Source organism: Fringilla coelebs, assembly GCF_963513975.1.
Source record: "Fringilla coelebs genome assembly, chromosome: 1".
NCBI classification, from domain to species: Eukaryota; Metazoa; Chordata; class Aves; order Passeriformes; family Fringillidae; genus Fringilla; species Fringilla coelebs.
The window spans coordinates 99,824,855-99,845,604 of NC_140028.1; the positions used below are offsets into that span (position 1 = coordinate 99,824,855).

The 20,750-nt window shown below is 43.6% G+C and overlaps 1 protein-coding gene across 1 annotated transcript in view; it reads left to right on the forward strand.

Annotated features, from left to right (window-relative positions):
• The first annotated feature begins 6,176 nt into the window (after positions 1-6,176).
• The window catches only part of LANCL2 (LanC like glutathione S-transferase 2), a 32,315-nt gene continuing 17,741 nt past the window's right edge, over positions 6,177-20,750 (forward strand). The window contains exons 1-2 of the mRNA XM_084204769.1: positions 6,177-6,425; positions 16,338-16,455. Coding sequence (XP_084060895.1) covers positions 6,225-6,425; positions 16,338-16,455 — 319 coding nt within the window. The 5' untranslated portion in view covers positions 6,177-6,224. The remainder of the gene's footprint in view (positions 6,426-16,337; positions 16,456-20,750) is intronic.

The window sequence follows — 20,750 nt, forward strand, 5'->3', positions numbered from 1 at the left end:
ATGTGCTGCACAGCCTTGTACCCATGACTCCATCCTATAATGTGTGAGCAAGATGGCATTAGGCAATGGTAGTGAGGGGCCATGACTCCCTTGTTCACCACTGCTCTTTGGCAAAAACACACCAGCTCCCCATGCTGCTTCCACATGGATAAAAAAGGGATCTGCTACACGTAAAAGGGAGAGGGGGAAAGAGAAGAGTGCTGTTCAGACATGGAGCCCATTCCACACACCTTGCCCCATGATCCACATGTGCACATGATCAACACTGTGCTGAGGGCAGCTGTACTTGTGCTAGTTTTGATTTCTTAGCAAGGCAGCAGAGGCATGAATAACAGTGTAAACACTTCTCTACATGGTCTGAAACTGCAGCAGAGGACTTTCAAGTTTGACACAGGAAATAATTTGATCAAGGAAACAACAGCAGAGATGTCTGCCTGTTTGTGGTGTTTTTCAAAACCTGGTCAAACAAACACATCAGGAGCAGCCCTGACCTCTTGCAGCTGAAAGATGGGTGAGAAATTTGTTTGTCCTCTAGGTTGGTGCTGTATTGTTGATTCTGAAGGCTGGTGACTACCTGCAATGACAGGCAGTGGATGGCACATCCTGTGTTAGAGACTCTTGCCATTTCATTGCTATCATTATCAAGGCTGTACTATCTTGAGCACTACTTGCTGTATTTGTGCTTTCAGTGTCAGGACAGAGATAAGCTACATGCCTCATTTACAGTCAGTAAGATCTTTCACTAGGTGGGAGCAGTACAGTCCTTGATTTTTTTTGTCTAGTTTTTCTCTCGTCCCTTGTTTCCCATTGTTTCTCTTCTCCCTTCTTGTACTGTTGTAGTTTGTTCTTATCCTGCAAAAGCTGTAAAGCTGCTTTGCCTGAAGGTGCTTGTTCCCCACTCAGTCCTCATTCAGCAAAAGCCACTGAGGATGCAACCCAAACCTATGGACTTGTGAATACACTCTGAAGATCACAAGCCTCCATAAACCAACCCTGAAGAAACAGGACTGAGATCACTCAGTGCATCACAGCAACATATCCATAATTTCTAGTGAATCCTAGGCCTGAGTCTTTCACCTAACCTCAAGGTAGTGACTAGGGCTGCTTTTTAAGCCCCTGACATTGAGTCATTCAAAGAATATCAGAGGAAATTAGGCGTCCAGCTTGCAACAGCTTCCTTAGGCAAAAGGCATCCTCTTGTCCAATACTTGTTTTGTTGCTCCTTTTTATTGATACTGGCCAGCTACAGCTATTCTAACATCTTTCACCTCTGTTCCTCATGCTTCAGGAGGATTACATTTGTTTTCTACTAACTCAACTTCCCCCAGACTTACAAACCTTGTCAGGTTTGGAAATAACTCCTTTTAGAATTGAATATTAGACAAATTATTATATAATTATTCATACATTTTAATATCAGTGAACTCTCTCCATTTTCATCATAGATGGTAAGGAGCTCTAAGAACATTTACAGACATCTCTGCATGATTTCAGCATTAGTTGTATTGCTCAGGATGTGCAAATCAAAAACCACTATATATGCAATAAGGGGAAAGGAACATAAATGTTTGATTGTAACAAAATCCATTCTTCAAAAACAAGCTGAAGTGCAAGAACTGCTGTTCAGGCTTATCATTTATTAGCAGGCAGTCATCAGAAGAGAAGTGTAGCAGCTTTCATGACACTGTTTTTTCTGCTAAAAAACAAAAGACAAGAAAAGAAAATAAGAAGACAACTATATTAGAGAAACGTTTCTTTTGTGGTTGAGTAGCAAAGTGATAGATTTTTCTCAGATTCACAGGAATCTCTGAGATCTTAAATAGCAAAATTATACAATATATAATATACAATATATCTCTGAGATCAGTTATTTACAGCAGCCAGAGAAATTAGTTGCTGCTGATAACAATATAATAACATCTCACACAGACTAGTTGACTTTTACATTGCATTACTGAACACAGGACTGAACTTGATCCAAAGCCTGCAAGTCCTTTGCAATTAAAATGCAAAACCTAATCCTGCAGATTTTATTTCATAAAATCATGCTTTTTTACAAGCAGCAACCTCCCATAGCTTATTAGGCCTAAACAGCTTTAAATAATTTAGTAGGAGAATATATTCTTATACAATGGTGGAGAATCTAGGAAGTGCAGATAAAGGGAGGTGAAGAGGGAATTAGGAAATCCTTTCTTATAGGCTACTACAGCTCTATGGCAGTGATCAAGGAATAAAAGGTTTGCTGCAGAACACAAAGGATACACCATAGACAGAGTGCAGCATGAAGAGATGACCAGAGAAAAGCAAAAGCTTTGTATGAGAGCATGAAAGACTATATTTATGTTCAATAAAAGTATGACCCCTGATTTGCAGCAGGTATAAACTACTCCATCTCCACTGATCTGCTGTCCTACTTGACACTAGCTGAGAAATTGCCGTACCTTGTTTTTCCACATACTGCTTTTAAATAAAGCAGTGCACAGCCCTGTTCTCCATTACGTATCACCTCAGGGTCCATTCCTGAAGCTCCTGCTTCTCTCAGTTAATTTCAGCTGGATCTCTACAATCAGAAATAAAATGAGATTAATGCCAGCTGCTACAATGGTTTCCCAGAATTTAAAAAGCACTTTAGCATGGGTGCTGAAGTCATATACTCATCATCCTGTCTCCATGGAGCAAAGCATGGATGATGGAACTGTTGCTTGCACATATGTGGAGCCCTTGTGCATGAAAATAAATGAGCCCTATTATACTGTAATAAGAATGATCACAGATGCTGAAAGAACCATTGAACATGTCACAGCTAGGGCTATGGAGATTCCTGATGGGTGCTCACACTCATTCCACAAGCCACATTATGGTGTAGCTCCCACAGAGTGTAGTGGGAAGGGCAGCTGTGTGCTAGTCCTTAGAAGATTGACTCTCTGATATATGATGCTCTTTCCCACCTTGTTAGTTAGGTTTATTTACAACTCATGCTGGGAATCAAGCAGCAAAATGCATAGGAAAGCACAGCATCACTAATGATTTATGTACAGATTCTGGTTTTTAGTCCTAACCAAAAATGTAAAAGATACTTTATTTTACTATTTAAAAAAAAATGGCACTAGTCTCATGATGAGCAGACTATCAGATGCTGCAGGATGTGAAGAGGATTGGAGAAAAGGAAAGGCCATAAGTGAAAGGTTTATGATTTCCTCATTTGTAAAGAACGAATAGCCCATTGATCTGATAAGCAAAAACTTTCATCATTTACATGAAGAAACTGATTTCTAAGTAAGAATCAGGCTTTGTTTAGACATTAGTTGGATTTTACATCACAGAAAGGAAAAGGACAGCTTTCAGCTAGACTGGCTTGCTGCAGGGCTGCATATTTGCCAATGCTGCAGAAGGCAGGTTACAGGAGTGCTTAGCTGGGGTGGTGAAGTAAGGGTGAGGGCTCAGTGCTTTCAGTAGCATTTAGACATTTTCTGGATGAAAGCACAAATGCAATTATTTCAGTAGATAAAGCCTCCTGCTTCAAACTGATGGAGATGAGAGATGTGAATTTATTATTGCTTAAAACTTATGTTACAGGTGGATGCCTCAGTCAGCCCAACTTTTTTCCTCCTCCTTCATCCATGATTCCCATTTGGGCTGTGGGACCTCTACATGCATCAAGAGTAAAAGAGCAAAATGAAAAAACAATCCCTGAAAAGAACCCTGAAAGTCTTTTGAAATCTATCCCACCTGCTAAGAACAAAAGAAGGCCTTGTATGCTTGAAAACAAACACACCACATTGCAACAAATGTGAAGAACAGTGAACATGAAAGAAGCGTTCCAGAAAACAGGGTGTTAAACACAGCAGTGTGCAGACAAACAGACAGTGCAATGATGCAAAAGGGAAGAGATGCCAACCCAGCAACCCACAAACCCACAGCTCCAGAAGAAGGGAAGAACCTGCTCTTGCAAGGTACCAGGGAGCACCTTCTCTCCTTACCTGCAGGCCTGGAGCAGGAACCAAGTGGTGTGATCCTGCTTTAATATTTCCATAATTTTGATTCAAGAAGAGTAGAAGGCGTAAGAAAATAGAAACCACACACACTCATATTACAGGCTTAACTCTCATTTTCATTATGGGAATGCCATTACTTGTGCTGATGCAGCTGGTCTCCACTAAAGGTAGGAAACCATCCTAGATGAAAACATGTTACTTAAAATATTTACTCAGAGACAAGAGATGTTTTTAAAAGGTTCTGAATTTACCTTTTCAGGCACTGCAATACAGCACAAAAGACCCATTAAAGAGTACATGATGCATAAAGTGATTTTTTAATTATCAAAGAAGAGGATATTGGATAGATTACTCTAATTTTTAAGTGACTGGTTTTATTCACTTCCAGAGCAAATACAAGGTACTTTGTGACAGAAAGGTTGCTTGGAATTTCTGCTTTGTCATCAGCTTAATTTATAAAAATAAATAAAATGAAGCAAGTAGTAATTCAAATTCACATCCTGTGACAAGGTGACAGAAATTTATTCACATGTATATTGCTACAAGCAACTGTAAACTGAAGGCAGTGCCAGGACAGATGTCATCTATATTTAATCTTATGCACTGAATATGTATTTTGATAGCAATAAGATTACCCAATGCATAAAACTACAGATCAATAAGTCTGCACAGTGCCCAGTTATTGAATTAATGCTTTATGGTCCGTCTGACCTACAATTACTGGCAAAAAGGAATGGCATAGTTGGGAGTAAATGTTACATGGGATAATGAGGTCTCCCACGCTTGCATTTTTACACAATGCTGTGTGCAGCGTTTGGCCAGATTGCAGGCTTTCTGCCGGCTCGCTCTACACAACGATGTTCCAGTACGCAGTATCAATTCCTGAAGGCTATGACTATATCGACAGCACGTACCATTTATTTGTGAATAGAAAAGATTTATCCTTAATGATTGTACAGTGCCCTCTCATCTGGAGCTCTTCTCCTAGCTTAAAGTGGAGGTGTCATAAGACAACGGGCTAAATTTATGGTGACACGGTGCCCTGGCATTCAGCCCCCCCCGCTCCCAGGACTGGATCCGAGAGACAAACGCGCGATTCACACGGGATCCAGACGCTGCTCCTCCCCAGGTGGGATGCGATCCCACCCTCACGTCCAGCCGCCACCGCCGATCGCTGAGAGCCTTCCCCACCCACCGCTGCCAGCCCCCTCCAGGGCTCTGAGGTTTTCTGATGTCTTTGGGGGGGGGTTGGGGCTGTTTTTCTAGTATGTTTTGGCTTGTTGGAGCGGGCTTCCCGTCGGCAGAACGGTGAGCGTGGCCAGGCCAGCATTACAGCCCGGGGGCGGGCCGAGGGAAGGAGACCACCCCCCTTCTCCCAGGGAGCTGCCCCCTCTCGCCGGCCGAGGGGCGGTCGCCGCCGGCTGCGCCGTCCCCGCCGGGCGGTAGCCGAGGACCGCGTCCCTCCCTCCCGCCGGGGCTGGCCGGGGACCGGCGCGCCGGGCGCGGGGGCTGTCGGCGAATGAGCGCGGCCCGGAGGCGGCTGCGGATGAGCCGGGCGAAGGAGCTGGTGGCGTACTGCCTGCTCCTGGGGCTGTCCGTGCCCCTCCTGCTGCTGCTGCCGCTCCTCTGAGATGCGCCGGGCGGCGGCTCGCCCCCGCCGCGGGGGGACGGGCGGGAGGAGCCGGCGGCAGCCCCGCTCCGCCGCCCGGCGTGCGGCGGGCGGCAGCAGCAGCCCGAGGCACTGACGCCCCGGCGGGGGAGGATGAGGCGCTGGAACGAGCTTTGCAGCCGTGCCACCCAGCCTGCGCCGGCGGGCGGGCTGCCTCTTCCCGCGGGGGGGCCCGGCCGCGGCCCCGGCCGCGCTCTGCCCCTGTACAGGCTGTGATGCCGCCGCGCTCGCCGCTCCCCCGCCTCGGGTGACAGGCGCGCCGAGCAGAGCCGCGACCTCGCAGCTTTCCCTTTCGCCTTCCAAAGTTGGGCTTCGGGGGCTCGGGGTCAGGGCGGCGGCGCCTCCGCTCTGGAGCGGCCCCGATGGGCCCGCGGCCGCAGACCCTGTCACCGCAGCCGCCCTCCTGACCCAGCCCCCCGCCCGCGGGACGGCCGCTGTAGCCGGGGGCAGTTGTAGCCGGGGGCGGCCGCGGCGCTCGCGTTGCTGCAAAGCCGCTCTGCGGGGCGGAGTGTGTCCCCGCCGGCTCGCCGTGCGGGGAGGCGGGCCGGGGGCCGGCTGAGATGGGAGAGAGCATGTCCAAGAGGCTGAAGCTGCAGCTGGGCGGTGAAGCGGAGATGGAGGAGCGGGCTTTCGCCAACCCCTACCCCGACTACCAGCCCCAGGGAGCCGTGGCAGCCCCCAGCGCGGCGGACGCCCACCGGGACAGGGCGCTGCAGCCGCCAGCGGAGGAGGAGTCCCTCCCCTTCGGCGCCGATGGGAAGGTGAGTCCCGGGCGGCGGGCAGGCGCCGCATCTCGGACCCCCGGGCCCGGCCTCACCCGTGGGTTGCTCGCTGCCGGCGGCAGCGGCGGCCCCGCGGTACGGGCGGCAGTGGGTTCCGCCCCGGGGCGGCTCCGGCGGGGAGCGGGCCCGGCGGCGGGGGACGTGCGGCTGCCCGCGGCCTGCGCGCCGGCCGAGCTCGGGGCGGCCGCCGCGGCCTCGGGGGCGCCCGAGGAGAGGGAGCGGTGGGGTGAACTGAGGGAAGGAGCCGGAGCTCAGCCCGGCAGCGGCGGCTCAGCCCGGCAGCGGCGGCTCTTAATTCGGGCTGTTTGTTTTACTCCGGTACGGGAATGAACGCGGTGCCCCAGCTGGAGCGCTGTATAGCAGAACAGCTATAGCTGCTCGTACCACGGTGGTTTGGTGTCGCAGAAGAAGTTGTCAGCAGAAGTTGCCCGCGTTTCACCAGAGAAGATGAATAAGGGAATGGAAAAGATGAACGCCCATCTAGAAAAGGAGAGTTTATTCTCGGGTAACAGCAACACTCACTCATTAGGTGAAGCTAGACTGTTGTCACGTGTTTGTTTACTGACATGTGCACTTCTGTAGGTTCAGGTGCACCATGATAGGCACCTGGCAAGTTGGTTCATGCTCGCAGAAGGTCTGCCTGGTAGGACTGGCCACACAAGGTGTGCAGTCTTCCTGCTCTGTTTATCTCCTTGATGCCATGTGCTGCTGTTTGGTGTACTATGAGTGTCTTAGGTTTTAAATAGAGAAGCTGCTCTGGCCTGGCCTGTTAACATGGAGGCTGGATTAATCTGCAGAAGGAATGCCAGAATGTGGGCTTCCCGTCATTTAGCCTCTCTGCAGCCTCATCCTTCAATACTGTACAGATTTGTCATCTTTTGCATGGAAAACGCTGCATGGTGACACTGCTACAGGCACAAATGCATTGAGGGTGGGAAGTTAGCTTCCTAACTCTCTGAATTGTATGCTGGGATGAATAAAGGAAAGCTGTTGATACCAGCTGTGTATTTTCCTGCTTGTGGCAATATGGAATTACCTTGACTTTCTGATAGAGTGAGACAAGGATGATGGTGCCCAACAGTGGGAGGGACATTCGCTCTCACCATTGTAAGTACCTGCAGGACACCATCGGCTCACCATCAGTCCAAGGCAAGGAAAGGTTTCACCAAGTTGTTTATGACTGAGGTTTATGAAGTTGTATGTGGCTAAGCAGAGTGCACAAAAGAGAATGCTTTGGGGTTTCATCATCTAACTGCTGCAGATAATTGCAGCTGTCAAAGGCAAAGCATTTGAGAAGGTTTAAAAAGCAAGAGTACATTCAAAAGTGAAATCTGCTTTGTTTTGTATACAGCTCCCTGGCAGTATGCTGAGTGTTGGTAAAACTATTTTTTTTTTCCTTGTGGAAGAGAACTGTTATTTCTTTGTTCTTTTGTATCTGGCTTAGTCTATAAAAATCATCCAAGTATGACAAGTTGAATTATAAAGGCAGAGAGGAGATGGCACAACCACTATAGCTATATATTGCTGTTAAATTGGTCAAAAGCATAGTGAGTCCCTTGTAGGCTAGTCATCTTGTGTACCTGCTTTAAATCCCACACTTCATGTCCATAATTTAAAAGAGAAAACACTCCTTCATTTACTGCTGATCTAGATGGACTAAAGCTTTCTTCAAGTGAGATAACCAGAAGAATGGTGAGATGTCAGAAGAAGATGAACATCATTGAAGGTGAACACTACCTCCTTAGAGGATTAACATCTATACATTTTAGAGTATACTAGATCTATTGCTGAGTAGTTCAACTCTAATTTAATTCAGATTTGATTCTTGAATGAATCCAAATTGAGAGACGTTCTTCTGTGGCAGAGCTGAAATGAGTTAGTTGAGAATTTCTAGCCCTGTGTTCACATTAGGAATGCCTGTTATGCTCTCCTATGCATGAGAATGGTGTGTTTCAGTGCACACGTGTTTTTTCCCAGCATCAATGGTGGATGACATTCCTTTCTAGAAAGTGGCAGCCAGCAGCTATTTGTGCAGGTGTGTTCAGAAAATACGTTAGAGCACCTGAGTAGTCTTGTATTTGATAAAAGGTGGTGTCTGGGCTCTGTTCAGGAGGATGAAGTGCCTCTGGGAAAAAAAATCTGTACTGCCTTAAAATCATATAACTACAGCAATTCTGTGCATTTCATAGGAGAAGGCAGAAGCAAGTGTACATTTTCTTTTGGTTTTGCATCTCACATAAAATGACTCCTGAGATTTCTATTTCTGGGCTAGAATATAGCTGTGAGAATATTTATGTGTATTTATATTCTTTGAAGTATTTGCATGCTGTCACTCCTAGTACTATCTTTTTGTGACATTTCATGATGGGTACTTTTGGGGTGCTTTTGTTGTTGTTGTGATTTTCAGTTTATGTTTTAGTGGGGGTTTTTTTGCATTTAATGACTCCCGTTCCATCAGAGAAATGTCTTTGCTTGCCTAAAGCCCCAGTGAAGACAAAAGGACTTTACACAGGGTAGAAAGTCTGTTCTGTAAACTTCTCTACACAAGCACACAGGTTTCCTAAAAATGAGAGCATCTTTCAGAAGGCCTCAGTGCAGTGCATAATGCCTTCCTCTCCCATCTGCTGCTGAGTGGAGTGCGGAGCGCTGAGTGTAATGACAGCCGGAGGTGTGCAGGGCTCTGCTGTTGTCATGGAAGGCAATGCATTATTAATCCATTTGATTTCTTAGTCTGTCATGATTGCCATCTAAAATTCACCTGCTTGATAAAAGACAAGAAGCTCTTCCAGGCATTGTCTGAAAGGTGAGACAACTGGGACAAAAATCTCCATATTGAAGTGTGTGTGGGTAAAATATTGTTCAAAAATCTTGAAGGTATGGGAGTAGGAGAAGCAGAATTTGAGGTTGCTGATTTGCTTTCTTATAAGTAGTCACAGTAAACACTGCAGCTCTGTGGGCTCTGCTCATGTAGTTGAAATTCACTGTTTTCATAACTAGATTTCTTCATCATTAAAGTATCATGAACTTAAATTGCTTCTGTAACTTGTCTGAGAAAGCCAAGATAATAATTCATCAGACAGCCTTAATTCCAGATTAATAAGAAACATAATTTTAAAGGTAACCTTTGTTTAATAAGTGATGTTTAATATTTCAATCAAATATACATCCTGTAGCCTTTTTCCTTTTCATTTGGGCCCCACGGAGATGCCTTAAACTAAAAATGTACCTATAGATATTATCTCAAAGTGGCCAGTCCAAAAGTTTTCAAAATGGAAATGTAGATTGTTGGGGGAGGCAGAGAAATTAATGTACTCATAACAAAGAGCACTCCCTGGTTCTTAGTACCCTAGTGTGGTAGAGAGTTACACAGCTCTAAAGGATTTCTTGGGAAGGAAAAGGGTGAGGAGAGCTTGCTTCTGAGAGGTGGTGATGGTTCAAGGATCTATTGCCTCCTGTCCTTGGAGCCACCACAGCCCTGTGGCTACATTTGTAGTATGGTCAGGTGTGACTGGGGATTCTCCTTCACACTGACTACAGGCCAGTGGCATGGGAAGAAAAGGCAGCCTGATATTACCTGGTCAGCCAGGGGAAGGTGGAAGCCTAGACAATGATCTGCATTTTGTGGTTGTGCAAAAAAAAAAAAAAGCATCCTTGTCATCAAGAAATTAACATAATCCCAGCCCTTACTTCAAGATTGTCTGAATTTGTTGTGGAATCACAAGACAGAGGCAAAATTAGATTCCAACTTCATGGATTGGTCACTAGAGTGCCTAAACTTTTAACTTCATTTTAGGCAAATTCTTTCTTTGTATGTTTTCTCCTGACATGCCATAGTGTTCTAAGAATATTAGAAAAAAGTGGCATGTTCTGACAAATGTATACCATGCCTTATTAGGCTTTGCAGGGGACTTCTTACAGTGAACCTGTTCAAAGATAATGGTGCTCATTGGCAAGTACCTATTAATGGGGATATAGAATATTTCCTTAGATTTATCATTTGGGTGATTTAGTAGTATTCAGTTTCCTAATGCTTTCTCAATATCCTGTTACTTCTGATAATGCCCTTATGTGGCTTTCAGTCTTCCTTCTCCTGTAAAATATATTTTTAAATACATATATGTATGTATATGGATTTTTGTCATAGCCTCACTTGTCTTCTCCCTTTGTTTGAGCAGCAATTTCTCTGTGTTCTGGGACTGACTCAGCAACAACTTATACTAGTAGGAATTATACAATTTATTGCACTGGAGGGAAAATTCAGCCTCCAAAGCCACTAAATAATTCTTCCTTCTTTTTCCCAGAGATGTGGGATGAGGTAGCTGCATTTCTTGAGCTTTTTACTTTTTTGACCATTTCCTGGCTCCCCAACTCAGGCATATGCTATTTTCATAGGGGACTCTGAAACAAACAAGGTTTGCAGTATTCTCTGTGATTCCTCAGAAGGAAAGTTTGTTTTGCTTTTTGAGAGTCTTGGTCAAAATTGAGCCTGAAAATCACTCTGTTGTACTTCATTGTCCCTCACTCCTGGCAGTTAAACACAGCCTGAAAGGAAGAACTGCTGTTTCTTTCCCTACAGCACAGGCAGCACTGAACACTGCTTAGGGCTTTTCTGATGCTTTTGTAGTGAAAGCCTGTGGTTTTAGTCAACCAGTTCTGAATGAAAATACTTCATAAAATCAAACCCCCAAGTTCTGATTAAATTGTCTCACATCCATCCACTCTTCATCAGTTTCTAGTTTTGTCTTGCAGACCTGCATGTTAATGAGTTGTTACTCCAGCTAGTTGTGTGGGCAAGTGCAATAACATGTACTTGCTTCCTGGTGAAAATAAATTTTATTTGGGTCTCACTGCACTTAATCTGCTGTCAAGCTCAATATGTGGAATATATCTGCTCTCTGCATTGAGGTAACTTAGATATAATTGGTAGAGGTTTTCGCTTCTTTTGCAACTTGAGGACCACCTAAAAATGTCACAGCTGGGCTAGACACTTCTGTGTAGTGAATGACTTTAAATAATACTCAGAACTGCCTTTTATTTTCTCAGCTCTCAAGAAGTCACATGTTGATGTTAGGCTACCTGGAGGACTAATGATTTTCAGCATTGCTCTTTTGCTTATCAGTCTCCATTTCCCAAAACACAGGATATCTGTTAATCATTTTTATTTTGGTTACCAATAAGCTGGAGCTCTTGGATGATTCTTTGTGATGATCTGGATCTTTAAGCTTTGGATTTTTGCTCTCTTATGACCAATGAGACATATAACTTCTTTCACACACAAATGCATTAGAGACACAGTCTTCTTATTTCTCACATGCCTTAAGCAGTTCTTTATATAACTGGAATGTTTGCCTTTTAATGATGCTTTTCACACCCTTATATCCTCTGAGACAGGGTGATGACTACGTTTAAAGCCTATTCCTAAGCTGGTATTTGTAGCAGTGTAGGAATTTGCCTACAGCTATTGATTTCTCTATCTCTTCCTCCTCTCCCCCTTCTTTTTTTTGCTTCCCCCCCCCCCCATTGTTACATGTTAGGCACTAAGTGACAGATCACTGAAAAACAGTGCAATGTGCTCTCTAGACAGTAATGTTTCAAAGCGTTTATTAAGCATGTGGTTTTGCAGAACTGGCATTTGTTTCTGGAGGACCTGTCTGAGAAGTATCAGAGAACTGTGTTTGAGCGTTTCAGAGGCTGGATGATGAGCTTAAACAGTATCTGGTATTTTCAGAGAAGTTGCTGCTCTTGGAGCTGTAAGAGTCTTTTGACTTAGGTAAAAATAAATAGAACTTGTTCTTCTGTACAAAAAGACTGGTCTCCTCCTAGCTGACCTTGCTAGATTCTGCATATGGGCTTCTACTGCCATCCCTTCTTGTCTGCTTTTGCAGGAACTTGTGGAGGTGAGTATGAGAGCTCATCCTGCTTCAGTAGACCCATGCTCCAATGCATGGGTGTGAAACCTGGCTCCCTTACAGTCAGTGGCAAAGTTCCCAATGACTTCTGTACAGCCAGGATTCCTCATTTCAGCAGAACTGTGAGTTTTTCCCTACTACATCCTTCCTTGCCAGTGTTTGTCATGTCCTTTCTGCCATCTATGCAAGTTTGGTTTCTCAATGAGTTCTTGCTGCAGTACCAACTTGTGTTCTATTTTCTTCTCTTTGAAATACACTTTGGCAAAGACAAGACAACACAGCACCGTGTTATGTGTTCTGTTCTACACATCACCAACAACAAAATGAGGTGAAATAAAAGTGTATTCTGCGCTGTGTGTATAGGTCATTTCCTTTATACTTCTGCAGAATCACTTGCTTACTTTTGCAGTCTGGTTTTGCATGTAGCATCTATCCCCAAAACCATGATGAATTAAAATACGGTTACGAGCAAGATGGTTGTTTTGGGAGCTGGTGGTAGCAAAAAAGGTTGGTACATTGGCAACTTGTGAGGAAGCTGTGAGCTCAGGTCTCCATTGCCCTGCTGTGGCTCTGTGCAAGTTCTTAGCATAGATGTCATAAGCAAGTAAATGCCAGGAGCTGTTTTTAAACAACACATGGGTATCTAAATGTCTTTGACGGTTGCAAATGAGATTACTCATCCCATGTCTGTCAAACCAGTGTTACTTTTAATGAAAAAATGAGTGCCATGAGGCCTCAGGGTTACATTGTCAGACTTATATCAGCGCTGTGATATTTGGTCCAAATGCACATGCAAGACTTTAAAGTTACAGACTTCTCTTACCTACCAGAAATCATGATATACAATACATACATAGCAGCTGCTTATTGCCTCATCTGCCCCTGGTTCTGGTTTAACACCATGGCCTTAAAGCTGGATATGGCTGCAATGGTCAGTAAGAACTGATATGTTATTGTAATGTTGACTGCAAGTGAAATGTTCGGGTTTTTTAGGAGATTTTTGTTTGCCTCATTATAGAAATTTTATTTAAAAATATATAATTTATATATATGTATATGTGTGTGTGTATGTATATATATATATATATGTATAAATTTTATAAAAAATATTTTGTAATAACAGAATCACAGAATATTCTGTGTTGGAATGGACCTATAACAACAATTGAGTCTGACTCTAAAGCAAATGGCCCATATGGGGATCTAACCCATGACCTTGGTGTTATTAGCACTGTGTTCTAGTGTAGGTGTGTAGTTCTAGTGCTGAATTTACAGAAGTAGATGAGTTAAATTATCTTTAGAAACCCTACAAATGAAAGGAAGCGGATAGGGGATACATATATTGCTAACAGGACAGCGTAATTTAGACATCTTGTGATTAGTGCCAAAGGTGAGTGATGTTACATAAGTACTTACATTCTTTACGTTTTTGTTGGCTTTGGAAGACTTTGAATTGGGATGTAGCTTTGCCTGCTCTCTCACTGCAATGGAAAAAGTGACATGGTTCGAATAAATAACAAAACTATTAACTTCCAAACCAACATATTTTGGTTTTTTTGCATTACTTTTGTGCTGATAATGAGCCTTTTTAGTTACCATAACCAATATGGCACAAGGCTCTATTTGGTATAATGAAGAATTAGCCCTTTTTTTGTGTGTGTTTTGACGATATAAAACTTGAGCAGTGTTTGGGATGATATTGGTTGTTCCCTCTGCAGCAACAGAGGAGTAATGCAGCAGTTGAATTCCTGGAGAAAGCCTTTTCTGATTAAAGATACCCTTCTGCTCCTGCTATCACCCAGTCTGTTGTGAACCAGAAGTAAATGTGCCACTGGATATCAGACATCAGGCTTCCTAGTTTTCGTTTGTCCCTACAGGAATAACAAGTCACCTGCAGCAAAGGCTGAATGCCAGCTGGAAGGATCCTCTTGAGATGAATGCGCTTCTGATGAAAATCAATCTGTGCTTCACACAAGTGTGCATGTTATGCTCAGTTGTAATGCTGCCCCAAGATTCCTTGAAAGAAGCTTTTAACTCTTCTAAAGCCACCTTTCAACATTCATTTCTTCATATAATTAATTTATTCTAGTGCATGTAAGCATCTGTTGCAAGCTTATAAGGGAATGTTATAAAATGATCAGTGACAGTGCTTGCTTGTGAAAGCTTCAGAGCAACCCGAAAAAAAGAGAGAAGTAGATAGCTGGGAAAAACTTTGTTGCCACTTATAACCTATTCACACTGACATAAGTTTGGGAGTAGCTTTGTTTGAACTTACAGATAATTGTAAAAATATTAATAAAAATATTATTTTAATCTGTGCTTTTCCAAGCACTGAACCAAGACAAGTAAGTTACAATTCAGATTCTAGAGAGAGAGATTACCAACCTGAGCTAAATTTTTTGTATGGGACTGAGATTTCAGTGCAGCACCCAGGCGTCCTGATGTCCTACTATTCCCCTCCTACCTCTAAGTAATTTAATCTGGTGTTGGATATAAAATATCCTGATTTGGTAACAGCAGGTGTATTGTCAGAACAAAAAGATAACCAGCATGCTTGTGATGTTCAGTAGGTAAATAAATGGGGAGTCTGAAGCCTTAGTTCACTCTTGTCAGATAAGCTGAGCTCTATGCCTGGATGCATCCACGTGAATATCCTCATGCTGTTTCACCATATGCCTTAGCATCAGCATAGCTGTCTTTTGAAGGAGAGAGGCCCTGCCCTTGAGGAAGGTTTTTTCTTTGTGTTGAGACTTCACTGAACTAGGCAAAAAAGGTAGGGTGGTGGTGGTGATGTGGATGCATAGTACAGTTCCTTAACAGAATGGTGCTTAACACCATTGAAGAGTAACAGGGTTCAGATGCCTACTGTGTTTGGTTGCTAGAGATATTGGAGAAGGTTAAGGTGTCTCTAGCTTGTTTCTAGAATGATATGTGTTCAGTGTGAGATATTTCCCTCTCAATTTCCTTCTCCCTTCCTATCCTCCTATGGATATCCTTCAATGGATTTGAACTATTCACCCTGAAGATTTCTGGTGTGTCAGAAGCCTTGTGCAATTCTTAAATATTTCTGATTTCTGAATCTGTTGGATGGATGTTTGAAATCACTGATTTTTTTTTTTGACATTTCTCTCTGAACAAGAGTACAAAATATGGTATGTCTTGAGTAATCGGTTGCACAGTGGCATCCAGGACCTGTAATTTATCCAAACCCCACACTTTTGGGATGTGCTCTAGTCAAGCAAGAACTTACCATACTACTGTGTTAATTTCCATGTTCCATAGGCTTTAAGGAGTAATCAGTCACATATCTTCCCTAAAAGTGTGCATAATGAGAGAGAAATGTTGGAAAGGGTAAAGTACCCTCTGTTATATATCATGTGTTTCATCTATATAAACATTTTTCGGTCAAAAGTAAAAGCAAGTAGTGTGTAAAATCAAAGACTTGTTTCTTTCCCTTTGTGTCTGAGCTGAAGATGCTGAGCTGCTTCTGCTCATCTTCTTTGGCTTGACTGTCTTGAGTATTCTGTACAAAAAGACTGGTCACCTGGTACATTTCTTTTCCTTGGGCTATTTCCTGCTCTGTAGTGCTACAAAGGGTGTGCAGGTTCCTTATGATGAGAGCAAACGCCTATAACATGGGGCTTGTGCTCTTTGTCCATAACATGGTTTTGGTACCAGGACCCTGGTTAGAATTACATGCTGTCACAGTGTCCATGGCTGTTCTTTGTGTGGCTTTAAACAATGCACAGGTAATTTTTGTGTTAACCCTAAAATGTAGTCAGAATGCATTTACCGGAGACACACTTAAGATGAGCCACCTTGATGCTGCTGATTGTTGTATGTGTTATTTGTTTCCTAGTTATTTTTTGTTTGATTGGTTTTGATTTGGTTTGGTTTTCTTCCCAAACAAGAAAGTGGAGCAGGCACTTTGCGTTCTTTAATTAGTTTCTTTTCTGGCTTGTTCCCTGTCTCCTGCTTTCAGGTCAATGCTCGCTTCTCAAAACGGATCCAGGCAAAAATCAAGGACCTTCTGCAACAAATGGAGGAAGGGCTGAAGACAGCAGATCCACATGACTGCTCTGCCTATACTGGCTGGACTGGTGAGAAAGCGAGAATTTGAATGAAATGTATTTGTTAAATGATGTAATTGGATTTATGCACAGGACATTCTGATATTCTCATAGGAGTGGCAGAAATCCTCTGTTACGGGCTTTTTTGTGCGTTGGTTTTTCATTTAACTCTGGAGCCTTGGTCACTACTGTCTGTAACTTGCATTGACTTCAGCAAACAAAGATACAGAATGATAGTTGACTTTTGTATATGGAGATCATTGTTTTGCAAAAGGAGTGGATTTTCTAAGGCTGCTCTTTTACCTTATCTCGTTTCTTTAAATTTGTTTTAAAAAAATAGTTACTTTTCACCTTTTTCTGTTTGACAGGTTACTAGTTAGCAGTTTTCTAATGGTAACAGCGTTTTCTAATGATGAGAGCATTTTCTAATCACTCGGAGTAGATGGGGGGAATATATTCTATGGCCAGAAGCTTGTAGCTTTCAAATCTGGAATTTGGGTAGTTTGGCTATTCTTGTTCTGTCTGTACAAAAATGGTAAAATAATTTTGTGAGGAGGGGGAGTGTAGAGGTATGGATGCAATACTGAAGATCATGAGGAAAATTAGGCATATGCAGGTGATGGTTATTGCTAGGGACCATTTTTCATTTAACATTGCATCACTGATGTGGATGTAAATGAGCCCTTCTAATTGGTGTGATTTAACCCTGGCAACTAAATATTACACAGCTGAGCACTCACACTCTGCCTCTCCTACATCCCCTCTGCCATAGTTGCATAGGGAAGGGATTTGAAAAAGAAGATAAAACCCATGGGCTGAGATAAGAACAGTTTAATAATTGAAATAAAGTAAAATAATAAAAGTAATGGAACCCACAATAATAATTACAATTGTAATGAAAAGGGGAGAGGGATAAAATGCAAGAGAAATGAGTGATGCAGAATGCCTTTGCTCACCACCTGCTCACCAAAGTCCAGCTCACGCCTGAGCAGTGATTGGTGGCTTCCAGCCAGCTCCTCCCAGTTTATGTACCCAGCGTGATGTCCTGTGGTGGGGGAATATCCCTTTGGCCAGTTCATGTCAGTTGTCCTGGCCATGGTCCCTCCCAGCATCTTGTGCACCTGCTCCCTGGCAGAGTATGGGAAACTGAAAAGTCCGTGACTTAGGGTAAGCACTGCCCAGCAACAGCTAAGCCATCATTCACACTAAATCTGAACCACAGCACTGTAGCTACTGAGAAGAAAATTAACTATATCCCAGCTGAAACCAGGACACTGGTCCTTTCGGCAGAGCCTACAATTTTCGTGTCTGATGTGGCCACTGTTCTTCAAGTTGCCAGGACATGTCCATCTAGGCCTGTTAAGTGTGACTTTGCTGGATCGATTGGCATATTCTGTTCCTGCTCTTCTAGCTTAAGCTTCTGGCATACTTAAACTTGTAGCACTACATGTTTGAAGTGTGGCCTGAGGAGATTTATTCTTTTATCTCTATGTCGAGAGGGGGGAGTAGCTTGGAAAAGCTCTCCAGCCTTCATCCATCCTTAGACTTAAATCTGGCAATTAAAGGGTAAAATTTCTTTACTCTTTTCTCGATTTGGTACAGATGGTGCTGTGGGTGGATGGGTGGGGAACTTTTAGACAACTCAGGCTTAAAAGATAGACGTGTTTCAGGGTCTGAAAGTGACTGGCTGCTGAGTGTGTGCAGATCTCCAGTGGTGGGCTTTCTCATGCTGACAGTACGGAATGGCTCCTGGGGAGCTGTGTTCTGGCACAGTGACTGACAACTGAAATTATGGCTGATAAACCAGAGCATACTGAAAATGAGTCATAAGGTAAAAGTAACACAGCCATCATTAGCTGAAACAGGAATATAGATGAACAAGTGACGTTGTCTAATGAGTGTGGGATTTTTCCATCCTGTAGAAGGATTGCCATTTACATCTATTCCAACCTGTTAACTTCTTTCAAGGCTCCTGTGGATATGGTTCTGAATAAAGGTATTTAAATCATCTGGTTTTTAAAATACTTCATGCAGGTACTTTTTCCCCAAACTTGCTCTTTGCTGCATTTTGCTAGTGTGCAAATCAGAAGGTAAAAGTAATACTGTAAACGACTGCCCTGCTTTTTATGTACCAAGTCTAGACAAATCTTATTGGCAGTGCAGTCATGAGCATTGACTTGCATTTTGTGAAGCATCTTTAAAATCTTGGAACACCTGCTGTTGGCATGTAGCAATCATGGGACACGTGTAAGAGTCCATCTTACTTATACAAGTACTTTTTTACTTGACCTCTTGTACTTTTTGGTCAGACCTCTTGGAAGAGCCATTTTAAGGGTGTTGCACTGAGTAACACTAGGAAGGATGAGATGAACTGGACTTTGTGGCTACATTTCTAATCATCCTTTGGTCAAGCCAAGATATTTACACATTTGTTGCAGCATAAAAGGGTTCCACAAATCCCTGTAAACAGCCCACAAGTTCCCATGATGTTGAACTGGGCTACCTAAACTCTGCAGCTTTCTTCTTAGATTCACCTAGAAAGGCTTGCTCAGAGCCTGCCCAGGGAACATGTGAGGATGTACCAGCACTCTTGTGGTGCTGTTGTTCTGGTACTACTGAGGTAGCCTCTCTGTGAGCTAAGTGGGCCTTGTGTGTACTTGGCTCTGGATGAGACTCAGGAGTGCTCTCTCCATTCAGAAATGGGTTTGAGTTACAGTGTGGTCTGGAGATAAGTGATTTACTTCTGCACATGTATGTGTGCAGTTGGCCAACAGGCATCCCCTTAGATGGATTTGTTTTACTTCCTTCAGCCTACATTGTTGTTACTTTTAAGGTTTTGGTTTCTTTGAATGGAAAACTATGTAATGAGTTCAACGGAGTGAAGCTTGATAGTTCCTCCTGGCATTCTTAGAGCCCTGATTTGACTTCTGGCTTTTATAAACCTGCTTGACTTGTATAAGCTTGTAATCTTGTTGTGAAATACTTTTAGGGGGTATGAAGAACTTGGCGACTTGAATCCAAAAACTCATCAAAAGGTCCTTTTACAAATCAAATGTGAAGACACTTCTTGCATATAATAGATGAGAATTGTACAGGTAGTATACTCAGCCACACATGTGCTTCTTAACTCAAATTTTTGAATCTTCAGTGATCTCTTTGTGTAGTGGGTTGATGCTGACTGAATGCAGGGCACTCACGAAGCCTCTCTCTCACTCCCCTCCACAGCTGGACAGGGAAGAGAAAAATATAATGAAGGCCTCATGTGTTGAGATAGGGACCAGGAGACATCACTCACTGAATGTCATCATGGGCAAAACAGGCTAGAATTAAAGATATTAATTGAATTTATTTCTAATAAAATCAGAGCAGAATGGTGAGAAGTAAAATAAGACCTTCAAAACACCTTCTTCCCACCTCTCCCTTCTTCCCAGCACTACATCCTCCACCAGCAGCACAGAGAGATAGGGAATGGTGGTTGTAGTCAGTTCATCACCCGTGGTTTCACCTGCTGTTCACGAGGAAGAGTCATTCCCCTGCTCCCTCATGGGGTCCCTCCTACGAGAGACAGTTCTCCATGAACTTCTCCAGTGTGAGTCCATCTTACAAGCAACAGCTCTCTGCAGACCTGCAGCATGGGTCACTCCTCCATGGGGTGCAGTCCTTCAAGCACAAGCTCCATGAGTCTTCTTCATGGGCTGCAGATGGATCTCTGCATCCCCATGGTCCTCCATGGGCTGCAGGGCTACAGCTGCCCTCACCATGATCTGCACCACAGCCTGCAGAGGAATCTCAGCTCCAGTGCCTGGGACACGTCCTCCCTTCTCATTCTTCACTGACCCTGGTGTCAGCAGAGTTGTTCGTCTCACACATTCTCACTCCAGTCTTCTCTGGCCACAATTACAGCTGCACAATAACTTTTTTTTCCTTTTCTTCCTAAATCTGTTATTGCAGAGGTATTACCACTATTTCTAATTTGCCCAGCCTTGACCAGTGGCATGTCAGCCTTTGGAGCCACCAGGGATTGGCTCTGCCAGAATATGGAGGAAGCTTTCAGCATTTTCTCACAAAAGCCTGCAGCCCCCCGCTACCAAGGCTGGGCTATGCAGACCCAATACAGTTTGCCAAGTGTTAAGGCCTGAGTCATGAGTTTTCTTCTTTTTTTTGGAAATCAGGACTCTACCGTTGGGCTTTAGTCCAATAATTTTTATTTTTCCTGCGATCCCATTGAAATGTCATCCAAATAGTGGCCCAGTGCCTTCACACTGCATAAGCTAGGACCCTTGACTGACATGTTTTTATTGCCAAAATACCTGGTCACATTTGAG